This window comes from Oreochromis aureus, linkage group 19 (assembly GCF_013358895.1).
Source record: "Oreochromis aureus strain Israel breed Guangdong linkage group 19, ZZ_aureus, whole genome shotgun sequence".
In the NCBI taxonomy this organism is placed as follows: domain Eukaryota; kingdom Metazoa; phylum Chordata; class Actinopteri; order Cichliformes; family Cichlidae; genus Oreochromis; species Oreochromis aureus.
Window position 1 is genome coordinate 22,515,870 of NC_052960.1, and position 18,286 is coordinate 22,534,155.

The window sequence follows — 18,286 nt, forward strand, 5'->3', positions numbered from 1 at the left end:
AAATTATAAGAAATGAAGGCTGGCCCGAGGCTTTTTCAAACAACTGCACACACATCACAATTTTTGTTTTGCTGTCTTTGTGAGGCTCTTTAGTTAGTCTTTAGCACTAAAGTCTTGCTCTAAGTCTAAGAAAATGACAGCTTACTTAAAAGTTGTGCCTTTTACAAATACTTTTACTATACTGACTATTTGCAGATAAAAACAACACCATAATATTAAGCAAACTACCATGTAAGTATTTTTTCTAATAAAAAAGTTGGAACTTGATTTGGATTTGTTTTCTGTGCAGCACATTTGCTGCAGAGACGGTGGTTGCATCCGCCAGGTTTGGTGTTTCAGAGCAGAACAAAAGCCAACCTGTAATTTACAGGTTACACCCTGCCCCACACTAAAACATCCTCATTCTTCATCTCAAACTCTGCCCTATAAATACAGCTGTGAAAACAGACGTCAGACACAAATTACTCTGCTTTCTGCATCGGGTATGTAGCTGACAATGTTGATTGCTTGTGAAGATTGATTGCAGTAAAAGTTTAACACTTAATTTTCTTCTACTTTTATCTTTTCCAGGTGAAAACTTTTTACTGCACTTCTAAACAAGTCAAAATGAGCGACCGTAAGTCTCTGATTCAGATATTTGTTTATATCGAGATCATTGACATGTAGTAATTAGGCTGAAAAACTGTGCTACTGCTGCATGTATGTTCACTGCACTTGTGCACAGCTCATTTGTTTTATTTGCATTTTTCTACTCTTCAATTAGACAGATGGGTATAGTTGTGCAAATGTAGCTATATGTTAAATTCTTGTTCAAAATCATTTCAGTGTTTGATTTAAGAACAGTGTGCTCTTTATTTAATATAACTTCAGCTCCCTCTGAGAGGCAGCATTGTCTATACTGTCGTTCTGCAAAATTATTTAACACATTATTTAACACATTTGCTGAGTCTTCTGCTTCTTATATTCTGTCTAGTATTTTTTAAGTTACGAATTTTGATTTGTGTTGTTTGCATTTTTTTTTTCAAATACAGCCAAAGCCCAGGTGAGTGAATTAATTTTGCTTACATTGTTTCACACCTGTGACAAACAGCATAACAAACTTGTCCTAACGAAGCAACCTTCCTCTCTAAAAATCAAGCTCCAGGAAAAGGATCAGATTGTGAAAGAAAACTTTCACTTGTGTACTTTCTGCTGTTTTGCTTTACTGGTTGATGCTACTTTGTCATTTTCTCTTCCTATGGTTGGGATACTTTTTTTAAGTACTTTACTCACTCTGAAATCATCAATTCAAATTTTCTCTTACAAAATAAGTCGATACTTCCCATTTGAATCTTTTTGGTTTCTCTATAAAATATTTCACAAGTCACACAAAATAAATCTGTTTAGCTTTGTTGCTGGGGCTAGGTTTCCATTTCACACATTAAATGCTCCATAGCAGTTTGAGTGTCACCGCTCAGACAAAACTGCTTTTCTCTGAGTGTCTTTGCAAGCTGTTGTCACATTTCTCTCTGTACCCCTGAACCCCCTTACTTAGATATAATTTAAATAGCAGTAAAAACTAGCAGAAATGGGCCCTCCGTCTTCAACCCATCAGCGCTGGCCGTGCTGTGCATAAAATCCTAAGGGCAAAAAATGCCAAAACAATTCACGGAAGGTGAGATTTGTGGGGAACGCCAATTCACAAGAGATCACCGATTCCCTTAAAAACAAGCTTGGTACCCAACCACGGCAAAAATGCAACTTTTGAGTTTGCTGCAAAGTGAGTTTCAAAAAATGTTTTCATTTTTTCTCATGGTTGTTAACAGGGAAAAGGCCAAGAACAAGGGAAAGGAAAAGCCCAAGAACATGGACATGGGCAAGGAAAAGGCCAAGAACAAGGGAAAGGAAAACCCCAAGAACATGGACATGGGCATGGAAAAGGCCAAGAACAAGCAAAAGGAAAAGCACCTACTGGTCCCAGATAAATAATGAATCATCATCATTTCTAAGAGATAAAGATGTCTTTAATAAACTAACATAGAAAACAACAAGACTGTGTCCTTTATTCACTTAAAAATGAGTTTCTAGCAGAGCCCACAGTGGCACATTTATTCAAAACAAAAGCTTTTACAATAACCATTAACCATTTGCTGATGACTAAAATGACATGGCTAAGAAATACAATGTGCCTTAAGTTAAGGAGTTGTCAAAAAATGGGATAATCAATATAAACAGGCATCAATGCCAACATGCTTTAAGACAAAGATAAAGTCACTCCCAAATTGTTATGACAGTATTAAATATAAAAATCAATCTTATGACCAGTTTGTACGATTTCTTATCACCTTTGCTTCATGGAGGCCTCATTCTTCCAGCTTCCTTATGGCGATCACTCTTGGGCAACATGTTTACATCTTACACATTTTTTTAGTAGCGTGAAGATTTTGATATATACACCCCAGTTCAGTGGGGATTTCATATTCTGTTTGGGCTGTAGGCGAACATTCACAATGGGACTCTCTAAACAGCGTTAGGCACCATTATGTTATAGATAACCTGACACACCAACAACAATTCCATAGCACGATGAATAAGATATTACATATTACATATTACATATGTAATGTGTAATAGTGTTTTAGTCCAGAGATAACAAAGTTCATCTGACAGCACTTATGAGGGTCATTAAGTAGCTATTTTAATTGATAGGTACATAAAACTAAAAATAAGTTTTGGACTAACAACCGTACCGCTGCTTCGTTTCTTCACAGTGACAATAAGACTGGAAATTGTCCAAATAAAAACTGCAGAGAAAAAACATTTGGTCTTCTAAGTGAACTCTCTACAAGAAAACAGAAAAGATCTTTAACCATTTGCTTGAAACTTGGTGCAGTGTGACTGTAATTACATATTAGTCCAGTTGTTATGCAAAGCAAATTTAATCAACCGGAAAAAAAAAAAAAAACATATACAAAAAGCAGTAATTCTTAAAATGCTGATTATTGCTTTAACATTTTACCCTGCCATCCATGTGCATGTTACTTTGACATGTATCACCTACCTGCACACCATTTCCACCCTTTTTTGCAAACATTATTCCCTAATGGCTGTGGCCTCTTTCAGCAGGATAATGCTCGGTGCCTAAAAGCAGAAAGGGTTCAGGAATGATTTGAGGAGCACATTGACATGTTTGAGGTGTTACACTGGCTTCCAAATTCAGCAGTGCTCAATGCGATCAAGCATCTATGAGATGGGCAGGAAAAACAAGTCAGATCCGCAGAGTCTCCACAGACGAAGCAATACAAAATTTGGTTTAGATATCCCAGAATCCAAAATCGGTTGCTTCCAAAGTGGTTGAACTATTAAAAGTCTCCACCAGGGGATATCATAGGCCTTTGACAAAAGCATACGTTTATTTTCTTGTGAAAGATTAGAAAAACAAAGAAGGAAACAGGAGGAAAGATCTAGTTCGGAAAACTATAGACTTGTTGAATTATTGTTCACCAACTTATTATTATTATTATCATATATTCCATAGTTTTTTATTTATTTACAGACATTCATTTATTGTTTTAAACACTACTTTAAAGACTGCACCTTTAGAGCTGATGTAAGTGATTCAAGTTTGTGCCTGTTCACATCGAGCAGACATACCAAGATGTAGCATCAATCAAACTTCACTCCGTTTAAGTACGCAGCTCCGATGTGTTTCTGTATGGCATTGTAAGGCTATGAGTTGATTTATTAACAAAGTATCAGATGCAGCTATGTGCCAGAAAATAAATAACTAATTTAAGAATTCTGTAAAAAGTTTGGCTGCGACTTGCAAAACTCTTTCTCACCTATCATGAAACATATCAGGGGACATTTTTTTGTCTCGTAACACACCAGCCAACCAGCTTGCATGATGTAAGGCATCAGATCTAGTTTTGTATGGATACATTAAGACAATGAAAGGTGTGCACCAAGTTGTGTATAATTATCGTAAATACCAAGTCAGACAGGATGCTACAAGTGTTGCTTTCTCTCTGTCAGCTCAACTCTCTTCTCCCCACAGACCAGTTCCAGCATGTTTGAACTGATTATTTTGGAATATGTAGTTGTTTAGAGGCCTTCCCAATTTGTGTAAAGCTGCAGTTCTTCTTCTCAGATCGTCACTGAGTTCCTTTGACTATCGTATTCTTAATTAAGTGCTTTTGATAATCACTAACAAGATGTTAACAAGCCTTGACCGAGTTAAAAAGCATTGTCGAACCTTCAGCAGCATGCATTTATTAAAAGATTTAACTGACTAAAGATTGTACTCACACAATCACTATTTACAGTCATTTCATTGTTGCAGTCAATCATTAAAACCTTAAAATGACCTCGATGACTGTGTGAAAATTTGACAGTAACTGTAGATTTATTATAGTAATATCTAAGTAAAATTCATTTATATGTGACTACAACCCTCAGAAAGGCATTCTAAAACACAGTAAGACTCAGAATTTGGATAATTTATTAACAAACTATGACAAACAATAAAAACGTTAGCCATTGTTAAATACCAACTCTTCAGCGAGTTCTGTTGATTCCTCAGAGGCATCCGATGGAAGACAAAACACTGCTCAGTAGACCATTTAACACTTTATTTCTCTTTCACAATACTTCTAGAAGGGAGATGCAGCCTGCATGACACGTTTCCGCGGATCTCAAAATGATGACGGGCACTTGACAGTTTTATTACCGGACACCCTATTCTAGTCTAAACAACAGCATTTCAGTAAGTTTCCACTAGAAGATGGTTCGCTGTTATCTACTGTTCTGCAGGCAAACGTGGGCGAGAGTCTACAACTGAAGGACACATATTCTAATGCCTTTATTATTCAGGGCTGTGTCCACTTAATACTACACTATATGATTATATGGCAGTTTTTGATTAATATGAGATTAATATAAGGCACAGTATTAAAGCACCTCAGGTAACATCATTCTAACGCCATAAAACAGCATTAACATCCAACAAGAGATGGCAAAAAGTAAAAAGAAGGGAAGCTACAGTCACAAAGAGCCTGGTTTCCCCCCTTGAATGCCGTCCAACGTCAGAAAAGAAAATGACCTCTCTGGGCCGGGGCCCTGGCCGGGCCTCAGGGGCTGGGTCCTGGTTGGTGTGTTGCCGGGGTTGTGGGCGGGTGGGTGTATGGGGGCCCGGCCCTGGCGCAGGGTGCCGCCGGTGCATCGAGCCACCTGGGGGGCTCTTCAACTGGTGGGGGAGGTTGTCACATCTTGCAGGAGCTTTCCTCTCTTCAGGAACTCTCTCTGCAGGAGGGGGAGATACAGGAGAGGTGGAGGAAGATCTCAGCCTGGGCGTCTATTGTCTAGTGTAGTCTGGAAGATGAGTGGATGATGGGATGGGTGCAGTTTTCTCTGTGGTGGGGTCGGGTGGACTGTCCCGGGCTCTGTGGGGACGGGCAGCGCTGCCGCGCTGGGCCCCGGTCCGGATGGGCCTGGGCCCCCCTTTCCTTGGCGGGTTGCAGAGTATGGGGGTGCCTACTGGGGTCAGCGGGGGAGCTGGCCCCAGGGAGGGGTTACTTGCCCCTCCCTTCCTTCCCTCCCCATCTCCAGCTGCCTCCCTCCTCCCGCTCCACCACAATCACCCACACATGCAGGGCCTTGGGGTAGGGGTGTGTCACCAGGATGCAGGGAAGGCATCCCCCCCCCCCCCTCTGTCCCCTTCTGGCTGCCTCTGCCTCAATTTTATCCCACACCTTAGACATTCACATTACTCACACTCTCATTACACATACATATAGGGATCTTGGGGTGGGCACGCCACACAGAATCCAAATTACCATCAGGGTGTACACCTCACCCCTGGCGTCGTTGCCCACCTCTCAATTTTAAATACACGTAGACATTGAGGGCTAGCAGGAGGGGCTATGCGCTTACCTGCTACTCTGGCAGGTAGCTCCATGCCCTCCTGGGTTTTAAATGCACCTTAGAACACACGTGCATCAACACTACATACGAGCGGGTGGAGGGAGGTTTGGAGTCTTCACACACCCCCGTTCTCTGCGGCCTGCTGGAGCGGGGGGCCGGGAGGAGGAGTTGGCCGTCCGACTGGGGTCTGGAATGTGGGGCCTCCCTGCTGCTACGGAGTCGGGGCAGTCTGCTTCTCCCCACCGCAGGGAAAAGGGTAACACCACCTGGGTCTGGGTGCAGTTTCCCCCTCCAGGGACAAGGGCACCCAGACCCGGTTCTTAGAGTACGCTTGGGGAGAGTGATTGTGTGTACAGCGTCTCTTTATGTCTGTCTCCACGTTGGTTGAGTGTGGAATAATTGCTTATGAGAGCATGAGGGTAGAAATGGATGTTTGTATCTGTGTGTGCCTGTATGTCTGTGTCTATATGTCAGGTTGGGTATCAGACCCCACCTCTCTGGGGACATCTCAGGCCCTCCAAGGTTTGGAGGCCTATCTCCCCACCACTTCCCCTGCCGGTGGCGGACGCCCTCAGACATCGGTGCGTTGGTGGTTCTGTGTGTCCGGGGTGGGCGCCCAGGTACACACCGCTCACTCCTTGGCGGCTGCTTATCGGGGCCTGGAGCCTGGGGCTCGCTCGGGCCACTTCGGAGGCGGGGTGCCCTCGGCCTCTCGGCCCGGAGCTCAGTCACTCTGGCACAGCTGGCTGCCGGCGGAGCTCACGGGCACGTCACTGCAACCCCCCCTGGCTTCTGCTCCGCGGCTGCTGAGTGACCCCTCATCTGGGACTCTCCTCAGCTCTTTCTGGGATAGTGGCGCTGCTGCCCTCTGTTGGTCTTCCTTGGTCTCTTGTGTTCTGGGGCCTCTGGATGTCTGGAGTTTTGATCTCCTCCATACCTGCTTCATGCCCTGGAGGACGGGGCAGTGGCCCCCACACCCTCTAGCCGATCATTACATGAAGGAACCTTTTAAAAAAAAAAAAAAAACAAGCGTCCATGCTCACAGGTGTACACACGGGTGATCACACACGCAAACTACACCCTTTTTGGCTCTTACCTCAAAGCACACTGTGCGCTGTCGATCTTACGTGCTGCACAATAATGTTTAATATTTAGTATTTACTGTCATATTCCCATAGATCATTGTGATGATGTTTATTACTCTCGTTTTCTTCTGCTTGCTTTCTTCTTTCTTTCTCAACAGGTGATCCAGGTGATCGATATATGTATTTTTTTGTCTGCTTATTTTGTTGGTTTTGGTTTTTGCCCTTTTCCCCGTCCCTCTTCCCGCTGTTTTTCTTTCCTCTTTCTTTCTCCCCTTTCCTTCCCCCAGTCAAGTCTGTCCCGTATTCAGCAAGTGAAAATAAAATAAACAATAAAAGGTGAATCAAATGGACCATTACGACAAGCCTGGGATGGTCCATTTGGTAAAGTAAATCCATTGGGCATCTTTCTTCGCCTTTAGACAATAATTCTGATGGCAAAAGAACCAAACGAGACAGGTTAAAAAAAAAAAAAAGAAAAAAAAAAGAAAAAAGAAAAGAAAATGACCACAAAATCAAACACAAAAGAAACAACAAAAGAGAAGTTTAAATTGCTCAAATAGCTTCCGTGGTTGGAAGATGTCGTGCAGGAAAGAAGAGAACCAGTTTCCTCCTCTTGTTAGGCCAGAACAGATACCCCTCGTTGGAAAACACACATATCAAAGACATCAGAAAAAGCAAGAGGAGAGAAGCTGAAAATCTCAGCAATGTACAATGTAGATGACTTTGACTAAGTCCAAAGGCCATTCAAACAATATTCATAGTTTCGATCATTTACTGCTCATATCTTAAGAATTCTTTACAGAACAGCAACATGTTAAGTTTACAGTGTGACTCACGGCATTTCAAGAAGGTGGCTGTAAGCTGCTTCTAAAAACTGCATGATTTCATTGTACCTATTGTTATTTTTGGTGACCATTTATGTTAAGTGGGAGTTATAAGAGAAAGGCAACACAATAACTTTGACTCAGTGAAAGCCAAACAAAAGGAATCTGACTCACCTAGATTTACCTCCTATCTTTTATAAAATAAAAAAACTTCACAGCACAAAAAAACACTCAGTGCTGGTCTCCTCAAATTTCTTATCCTTCCATTTTGCTAAATGAAAGGATTTGGCTTGCATCCGTCACAGGATGACCATTAACCAATGCTCACCCTTGACAACAGAGCGGACTGGTTACGAGCCGGGAACATGCTCGCAAAGAGCGACAAATTAAAACAAATGAGCGTGCTGTGTGTGCACTGTACAACAGTGCAACAAAACATTCTCTGTCCTTTTATGAACTTTTATATGATGAGAGATGAGATAGCCTTTATTTGTCAGTTGCAGGTCTTTTGCCCGCAACCGAGATGACAGACCTTGCCGACCGTACATACAATACACAAACATCACATTGGGGAGACAGGTCAGGCCAGGTAGCGAGGAAAAAAACATCGAAATGTGTAACACAAAAGGATAATAGAGGAATGCACAGATATCAACACACCATAGCACAATAAACACAGACAAGCAACATGGGAAAGTTAGTACACAATAGTACACAAACACACCTCTGTCTGTATTGTTTCAGTTTTATTCGGTTTCAGTTTATTTCCCACAGTTTTTTCTCTTACCTTATGGTTCGACGCGCTGTCACCAATCCCTGCATTTTATTATTTTTTAATGTCTACAGTCGCAGATCAACACAGCCCTGCCCTCCAACACTATCAGCAGCAGGAGCAGCAGCAACCCCTCAACATTGTCCCCACCTGATGACAGTGATGTAGTATGATGCAATTCCATATAAGATTCTTGATGAATTCAGGATGTTGTTATTCAGCCTGGTTCTTTGTGCCCAATTTAACTTTGAACACTTGGTCCTTCAAACATCTCGGAACAGCCCTTCTGGTAACTGAGGCTGATGTTGTAGCCTGGCCACTCTACTCCTTGGAAAAGGCACGGGTGCAGGGACAGGTGCTCCAACCTGAGGAACTGGTATAGGTGAAGGAGAAGGCTGGACCATAGCCGCCCTGGAAGCAGGAACAGGCGGAGGAGATAGCTCACAGTACTCACAGGAGGAGCGACAGTCATCATAAATAAAGGCTGACAGTCACCCACAGTCTCAATGACAACAAGGTGGCAGTCCATGACAGTCTAGGCAGATTTAAACAGTTCTGGAATTGCTTGCTCAACAGCGAACTCAGTTGTAAAAACACCACCTTGTCGAGTCTTTAAACTTTCTGGCTTAGCAGCAGAATTTTCCTGCTTGTCATAAACCAGTCTGACAGACACTGGCTTATCTACTAGCTCAGAAACCCAAGACATTACTTTGTCATCGGCAGTTTCAAAAACATTAAACTCAGTTTCATCATTAGCAGGCTGCAGGAATTCTGATATTATTTCATCATCGGCCAACTTAAAAAAAAAGAGAATCTTTGTTGGTGCCCAGATGCTGGCGGCAACGCAGGTGATGAATAGACAGACAGAGAGGTTGGAGAGTGAGCGGTGGAGGAAAAACTGAGATGGTGTGGAGACCTCTGACAGATTGGAACCAGATGGTGTGTGGAGCTCCGGAGGAGCGGAAGCAGGGCGAATGTTGTTGGGAACTCTGGCAGCGACAAAGCAGGGCCAACATTTCAATTCAAGATCAGCTAATGTTTTTAATAGATGAAATTTTTAAAAGAAACCAGAAAACAACAAGAATTCAGTGACCAACAATTTGGTTAAATGATTACAGTCAATTACCAAGCAAAAATGTTTCTACTCTGTTTTAGCCAAATGTGCTGGTGACATATTATCAGTATAAATAATGGAAACTTTGACAAAAAGTCACAGTTTTTTCTTGTTGTGATGTGATGATATACACATAAATGAAATCAGCTGTCCATTTAAGGTCAGAGAACCCTATACAGTATGGATACTGGTTGCACTGGTCACCTTGTGAACAGTGTGCAGGCATCTGTTTTAGCAACAGCGCTAACAGTGTGATGTTCACTGTTTGAAGTTTACTTTGTCAGTTTGGTGGACTTGAGCATGTCAGAGCGGTTGGGGGACAGAGGAACAGGTTCTTCAGGTCACCAAAATTTGCCTCCAAGCTTTTTACCTGTTTCAATCTGCGCAGTTGCAAACAATACTGTCAAATTCCAGTCAATTTTTTCAGCACCTCTCTTCTATTCTTTCCACACACACTATTCAGACACAGGAAGACTAAAAGTCTGGGACTGGTACTTCTTTTCCCCACACAGAAAATTAATTAGGTTTCAGTAAAGAATCAAGAATGGCACCTATGCAGCCCCCCTTACTGCAATTTTTTGTTAGTTATTGGACATAGCTCTCTAAATCGAAAAGAAAAATACCTAGTTGTGGAAAACAAGCATTTATTTAGATACAGTTGAACAGTCACACCCTAACGTCTTTAAGACATGAATGCAGAGAGGAACAGCATGAGTGTGAGTGTACCATGCCAAGTTTGGACTCACACTGTCTGAGTTTGATTGGCAGGATGAAATCAGTCGGCACACCCTGTGTTGTGTTCTTCATGAGAGAACAAAATTGCCCTTGCCATGCAAACATGTCAAAACCCTGAGGGGTTTGACATGTTTGTCAGAAAAATAAGGGATTGTTGTCTTATTATTATGGTCTCAACTGACAGTGGAAGCTAAAAAACAGGTATGACAGGACATAAAAGCTGAGAGATGCTCATATCTCTGTTCTCTCAGAGCTCCACTTAGCTCTGCAGACCCTAAATATGCATAAAAAGAGAAGAATTATAGTGCCAATATACAGTGAGGTCCATAGATATTTGGACACTGACGCAAGTTCCTGATTATTGAAACGTATTCCAATTATAGTTACATAATGGGCATACACATAATGTGTCGCAACTTTCATTTAAGTTGTCAGCTCCATAACACTCTACACAAGTATCTGTTTCGGGAGGCTTAAACCGTTTTAGATGGCCTGTGGTGATGCATCATTGTGCTACACTTTAATCTGCAAGTTATGAGGATGATTTGTTAACAAGGTAGCAGATAAATCAATACACCGTACAAAAAAATGACAAAATAACATGAATTTTGGGTGTGCTCTTTACAACTTCAAAGTTTTTCTACACCTATCAGTCTAATGACGCACTATTTGGTTGACATTACAGATCCAGTTTATCATGGACTCTTTAACACAGGCAAGGGCATGTGCTGTGTTACATAGTATAACAATGTTAAATACCATGGCAGACAAAGACGATGGCATTATCACTGTTGCAGTCTGAGCTGGTGGGTGAGCAGTGGACAAAAATGTGTGCCACAGTGGTTTTTCATAGCAGTCTTTAGGCTTTTTTTGTGCTAAATGAGCACCAAAGGCTACCTGGGTGCCGAGCCTTACAGGCCTCAGCGTGTTACATTTAAAAATTAATGACAATGACCTGCGCATTTAGTAAAAACGAAATAAAGCATGTGAGCACAAACACATCATGCCAACTGTCAAGCATGCTATAGTAGAGGGCTCATGATCTGAGCTTGTTTTGCAGCCATAAGACCTGGGAACCATGCACTCATCTAACTCCTCTGTATATCAAAGTATTTGAAAGTCAAATGTGAGACCATGTGTCTGACAGCTACCCCTTTGCCCAAACATGCGACAGAATGGCTGAAAAAACAAAGAAACAAAATAATCAAGGTATTGCAAAGGTACTGTTAAAATTCATACCTCAAACTGACTGAAATGCTGTGGCGGGACCCAGCAGCTGTGCAGAAATTAATGCTGATATGGTAATATAAGCATTAATTTATGCACAAGGCTGATAATGAATGTTGTAATTGTCAATTCTTAGGATTGACATTTTTGAGTGACTGTATGAGTTCCACTGACTCCCACCAGATTTCAATGCTACGGAGCACCTTTGACAATCTATAATCACTGCTACTTGCAGCATGCTCTTTAAGAGTCACACATTCAAATATAATAATTCTTGTTCTAATTATCTTTGTAATAGCAGTCAGCAGCATTAAAGTTTCCCCAGATTTGTATTAGAGATGGACCGATCCGATATTACGTATCGGTATCGGTCCGATACTGACGTAAATTACTGGATCGGATATCGGTGAGAAATAAAAAATGTAATCCGATCCATTAAATATCAAAAAAGCACCTCACAAAACTTGCGACATGGCGTAACTCGGCTCATAACCGTAGCACGTCGGAGCAGTGCGCATCACGTGATAGAGTGGCTGTGTGTATTTGTAGCCTGCTACCAAACCAGCATTTCATCTCTGAGGAAGTTATCCCAGAGAGAAGTAAAGCAAGTGTGTAAGTTCATCTCTGAATGTTTGTAAAGCGTTCCCACGTTAAGCTTAACAACCCATATATGGAGCGACTGCCTCTTCTTGCTGCTACTTCAATCGTGAAACTGCTTAATGATCAGCTGATCGGCTTTTCTGTCGGGAGTCCGTCTCTCTTCTTTGTTTTTGGCCCACTTTGCACCAGAAAGAGGAAAACAGCGGCTGAACAACAGCAGCACGTTTAAGCTTGATAAGCTGTTGTTAGAATTTAGTTATTATTACTTTCTACACCAGGATCCTTTTCTACGTAGCTGACGGCTGGTAACTGTGCAGGGGCGGATCTAGCAAAGTTTAGCCAGGGGGGCCGATAGGGCATTAACAGGGAAAAGGGGCACAAAGACATACTTTTTCTTTCTTATTCTCATTTAAAATGTCTAGCTTTTAATAAATAATTATCTGAATCTTACACCCAAAGTTTTAATCTGATGTAAAATGTATAGAAGTCCATTACTGTATATAGTAACTGTAGTCTATAGTCTAATCTAACCTAGTAAGCTATAGTACTTTTTCCTTTGGGAAAGTACCATTTGTGAATTCTGCAATTCTGTTTGAGAAAGATGTTGAATCTATTTAATTATTCTTGAAAAATAATTTATCTGTGCATTTTTTTTCACACTGCATCAAATTTAAGTTGATTACATCGATTAAGCGTCATGAGGTGGAGGGTGGGGGTGGTTCCCTATTTTTTTGGGGGGGTTTGCAACCCTATTAGTTAGGTTGCTTAATATTTCTGCTAAGTACTCTTTAAAATACCAGAATAGGGAGGATGGAGCAGGTTTAAGTTTATTAGATTGATCAGTGTTGCTGAACTATGAAATATTTTGGGTGCAGTGTATTTTTTACATACAAGGTATAACAGAATAGTGTTGTTGTTTATTTAAACTTGAGTATGAACTTATACAAAATGCAGCAAGATATTAAAAAACAGTTTTATTGATTAAAATACACTATATCGGATTCATATCGGTATCGGCAGATATCCAAATTTATGATATCGGTATCGGTATCGGACATAAAAAAGTGGTATCGTGCCATCTCTAATTTGTATCATTTGGTTTAAACAGATAGATAATTGTGTTTTCTCTGCAGCACACGTTACAGAAAATTGTTGTGAATGGAGGGTCTTTGGCACTTCGCAACAGAACAAAAGCTGTCCCATAATGTTGACATTCGACCAGTTTCCTTTATACAACTATGCCGTTACACCCCTGCCCTCAAGCATGGAAGGCATGTTTTAAGGTGGAACTGTCAGTTACCTTTTTACCTGTCCTACCACTATTAGTAGCAGGTGTGGGTGCCTCCTAAACACACCCTCAACCTTCATCGCCTCTCCTTTAAATACAGGTGTCGAAGCAGATGTCAGACACAAACAGTTTTGCCTTCTTCATCAGGTATGCAGCACTTATTGCATTTATTGTTGACTCCTTGTAATGATTACACAGAACGTTTAAGAGTGTTTCATTTTTCTCAAATTGTGTATTTCTTTTAGGAAAAGAATTTCTACCACGCTTGTTAAAAAGACAAAATGAGTGACCGTGAGTCTCTGATTAAGCTGAAAATATCATGTGTTGTTTCTGCCATTTGTGCAGTTGCCATTCAGTTAAATTCTGTGATTGGAAACTGCTTTCATTTTTGGTTGCAGCCTTATGATTGCAGTCATCTATCCTGTTCTTTTGCAAATTCACATATCATGCTTGGCTTCTCTTCATCTAATCTTTTTTTTCTTACTTTGTTTTTTGTTTTCAACTATAGCTGCAGCTGAAGTAAGTACTTTTATTTCATTTGATTGTTCTACACCTGGGACAAACAGCATTATAAACATGTACTTATAAAGTAATTTTCTCCTGTCAGAAGAAGAAAGAGAAAAGTCCTCATGAGGAGGAAGGATCGGGATCAGGATCAGGATCAGGATCAGAGGGAGAAGGATCAGGAGTAAGAAAAGTTTCACATGTGCTTTCTGTTGTTTTGCTCTGTTGATTCTGTAATATTGTAGCATTCATGTGTTTATTTTTTCTTTATCTCTTACAGGGAGAAGGAAAAGGAAAGGTACAACTTCAGCAGCCTTTTGGAATTGAAAGTTTGCTGTCATCTGAGTTACAATACATTTTTAATCACTTAATTTTCTAATGGTTGTTTACAGGGGAAAGGGAAAAAGCATGGAAAAGGAAAAGGTCATGGACATGGGCAGGGAAAAGGAGGTGAACATGGACATGGGCATGGAAAAGGAGGCGAACATGGACATGGGCAGGGAAAAGGAGGCGGACATGGGCATGGTCCTAAATAAATGATGAAGAATTCACTGAATCAGCATTATCTGATGACTGCAAAAAGATAAATATCTCTCTAATAAACTAATACAGAAAGAAGACTGTCTTGTTTATTGACATAAGTATTACAAATTACAGCTACAAAAGATGTGTTGGATCCTTTCTAAAATTCAGTAACGTTTGTTGACGAATCAACAGTCTTTGATAACAGTTAGTCATGTTCAAAAACATAAAAACTAAAAATGGCACAATCATATCAAGTCATTTGCAAGCTGCTACAAGTGTTAAATGTATAATATTTAATGGAAGGAAGCAGTTCAGAAACATCTACATACATTAGATTTCTAACATACCCATAACAAAAGAACATGCTGTATGAATCATTAAACAAATAAGATGTATAGGTAAGGACAACATGCTTATTTATCCTGAGGAAGGTGCTAACTAGAGAGGTCAAACAGGCTTGACTAGCAGGAGCTTGAACGTATTCTATCTTTATGGTAATTATCTAGTGTGGGGACACATTTTAGGTTAGCCAAGCACTGAAAATGTGTGTAAGTCTAATATAAATAAACATGCTGTTTAAGGATATGTATGCCAGTAGAGTACAACTTTAATTTGCATGGGTGTCTTCAGTGGTTCCTGATCTGTTTTAAAAGTTTCATATTTTAGTCATTAACATGATCAAATACTGCAATTTCATGTTTCCTGGCCAAGAAATATTTCAACAAACAACCATTAATATGGCATTTTGTTTTTCCACAACACAAACATCACAGGTACACATGTTCAACTGCTTTTCACACCACAGCAACTCGATGCATCGAGGCATTTAGACTTGCTCCAGTGAAGAGTTTAAGCTGAGCATCAGGATGTGATTTGAGTGATTTTGAATGTGACACGGTTTACAGAGAATAGTCCAAATACAGAATAAATAATGTGTGATCAAAAGTTGAAAATGACTTCTTCAAGCTTCAAGACAACAGCAAATCAGAAGACACTCATTTCAACTGAAGCACTGTAAACAGAAGAGCCTCTCTGAATGCACATGTCAAACCTACTGCAGCAGCCTATTTGGTTTTGGTTTTAAGTCTTAGCATTGCTTTAAAGAATTATGGACAAAAACAAACAAACAAAAAAAAACCATCATAAGAGGCAATGTTTTGCTAAAGATTCTGGAAGTGAATGATTGCACTGGTTGTGTGCTGCTTTTTTACTCACTTTCAAAACATTGTGGTTCCCTGATTACCTCAACAGTATCGCAAAACCTGTCAATCCTTGTGGAAAGTGCTTCAAAGAGGTGCTGTAAGAAACGTCACTGTAAACTAATGAAGCTGAAATCAACATGGACAGCACAAAGCTGTGTTCTTCCATTTTTTATTGTCTACCGTTTGTGCTCAAAAACCTCCATTAGAGACATCTATTTATAAATTATCCAGAGCAGCGACATCGTTAGCAACAATGTCTCCTGCGTGAAATAAAATTTTGCTTCCCATTCATGGCTGTGTTATTATCTGCAGCACTGCAATGAGTCACATGTTGAATGACGCAGTTCCCTCTACTATGCTTCATTGTTTGTGTATAATAGTTGACATTTTCTAACTCATTGTGCTATTCTTAGCATGGCAGCAGTTCTGCAGGGAATGAGATTATCTGACATCATCCAAATAAATTCTCTTAAGATCCTGTCTCGCTTTTTATATCTAAAAGCGGATTAATACCTTCACTTGTTTTTCTGCTCGATTCCTAATCTCTTAGCAGTGCCACCTATGCTGTGGCATCTTACCACACTTTCTTGGCATGGGTTTTGCTGTTATTAGCTACAATATGTTCCGCTGCTTTAATAATAAATACTGACTTTACCTCCAATTCATTTACATGACTTGAAACTGACTGGACAAAAATTGGAATATTGAAGAAATACAACGTTTTCACAGTATTCTGTGCAGTCCTTTAAAATATTAAGTGCACCCTTACTGCTTCCCTAGGAATAAAGAGGAGAAATAGTAGCCAAGAGTTGCTAATCAGATCCAACTGATTAAGTGATTATCAGTAAGTATGATAATACTCTATAAAGGCAAACATTTTCGCAGTTTGCTGGTCTAGAGAATTCAGGTGTGTGTTAGCTCAGTGCTATAACGTTCCCAGGAGTGGATCTGCTTACAAATTCAGCCCAACGTCAGACTCAGGGAGCCCAAGAGCTCCATCTCAAATCTGCAGGCCTCATAACATAACAGTACATATTGGTTATTTGGAAGGGTAGCCTGGAGAATGTCTATTCTCTTAAAAAAAAAAAACATTAAAAAATCATGGCAGCACTTTGCAAAGATCTAGCTTAACAAGCCACAAGATTGTTGCAACAAAAACTTGTTGTTGTCAGAAACCAAGTACAGCATATCAGCACGGTGGTGGAGGGCTGATGATTTGGGTTGGTTTTGATAGCTTTGTTGTTTTTGGTTTTACAAACTGTTCCCACAAAGTTGGGAGCATAAAATTCTCCACAATTTCTTGTTATGCTGAAGCATTAAGATTTCCTTTCACTAGAACTAAGGGACCGAGCCCAGCTCCTAAAAAACATCCCCACACCATAATCCCCCCTCCACCAAACTTTGTACTTGGCACAATGCACTCAGACACGTATGGTTCTCAGACTTGTCAGTCATTCCAGAGAACCAGTCTCCCCAGCTCTAGAGTCCAGTGGCACTGTGCTTTACACTACTGCACCCGATGATGAAGATGACTGCTTTGCTTTGTACTTGAATGCAGCTTCTTAACCATGGAAACCCATTCCATGAAGCTCTCTACACACTGTTGTTGCACTAATCTTTAGGCTACATGAAGTTTGGAGGTCTGTAACAATTGACTCTGCAGAAAGTTGGCAACCTCTGTACACTATGCTCCTGTGGAATAAGGGGAATATTTTACTGCTACTGATGCTTATTATCATTATGATTGCATTAATTAACTTTGCATTAAGTCATGATCATTGCATTAAACCATATAATAATCACTTCATTGAAGCAGTTATTGAAGCTGCTGACATTACATTAAAGTCTGTATTACAGGTGTTATCATAATTACATAATATTCTTTACACATTGCAATTTGGTGCTTATTAATGAGTTGTGGCTCAGTCAATTGGTTAGAAGGTTGAAAGCTCCGTTGGGCGTGAATGTCCCGGCGAAACATGGAGTAAGTGGCTTGGAGCTATGGAAGGTTCAATGCATGCACGCCTACAAAACACATATAATACATTTAATCAAGAAACAGGCTGGAGTGAAGGCCTGAATGTATTCAGCTTCTTGTTGCAGTTGAGTTTGCCCAGATACAGGTGACAGAAGAGGTGGCCAGATGACTACCATCCCCAAGGACCATCTGGAGGATGCAGCGAGTGGCCTTATATGGAAATTGTGATAGAAAACAGGAACTTCTATGTCTATTCTAGTTTATTAAAATGAATATTTACTGTAACTGACATAGCATAATGTTTGTAAACGCATGAAGGGGCGTTAACCAACCCTGATGTTATAAAAGCAATCTCAAGTGTATTTTTGGGCGGAGTCCTACAACTGATGTTTGGCAGTTCGTACCTCCCCGCATGTGTATTCAATAAACTCTTCCGTTTGATTGCATCCTTCTGGGCCTTTGGTATTTTGTTTTGGATCTCAGTATTTCGAATCGGGACACTCCTCAGGATCTGCGTGTTTAACGCAGAAA

The 18,286-nt window shown here is 40.6% G+C and overlaps 1 protein-coding gene and 1 long non-coding RNA gene across 2 annotated transcripts; both read left to right on the plus strand.

Annotated features, from left to right (window-relative positions):
- The first annotated feature begins 368 nt into the window (after positions 1 to 368).
- LOC116322343 lies at positions 369 to 2,027 on the plus strand. Its single transcript, XR_004199636.2, has 4 exons — positions 369 to 482; positions 571 to 616; positions 1,032 to 1,042; positions 1,806 to 2,027. It is a non-coding gene; the product is annotated as an uncharacterized LOC116322343 (long non-coding RNA).
- An 11,602-nt stretch (positions 2,028 to 13,629) lies between these two features.
- On the plus strand, positions 13,630 to 14,668 carry LOC116322340 (splicing regulatory glutamine/lysine-rich protein 1-like). The gene is made up of 6 exons (XM_039603016.1): positions 13,630 to 13,693; positions 13,792 to 13,837; positions 14,055 to 14,065; positions 14,154 to 14,234; positions 14,331 to 14,348; positions 14,443 to 14,668. The coding sequence occupies exons 4-6, from the start codon at positions 14,176 to 14,178 to the stop codon at positions 14,588 to 14,590; spliced, it is 225 nt and encodes a 74-aa protein (XP_039458950.1). The 5' UTR covers positions 13,630 to 13,693; positions 13,792 to 13,837; positions 14,055 to 14,065; positions 14,154 to 14,175; the 3' UTR covers positions 14,591 to 14,668.
- Positions 14,669 to 18,286: the final 3,618 nt, after the last annotated feature.

What these genes read in the sequence shown, in the direction of transcription:
- LOC116322340 (XM_039603016.1), top strand. Translation starts at nt 14,176, where the DNA reads ATGAGGAGGAAGGATCGGGATCAGGATCAGGATCAGGATCAGAGGGAG.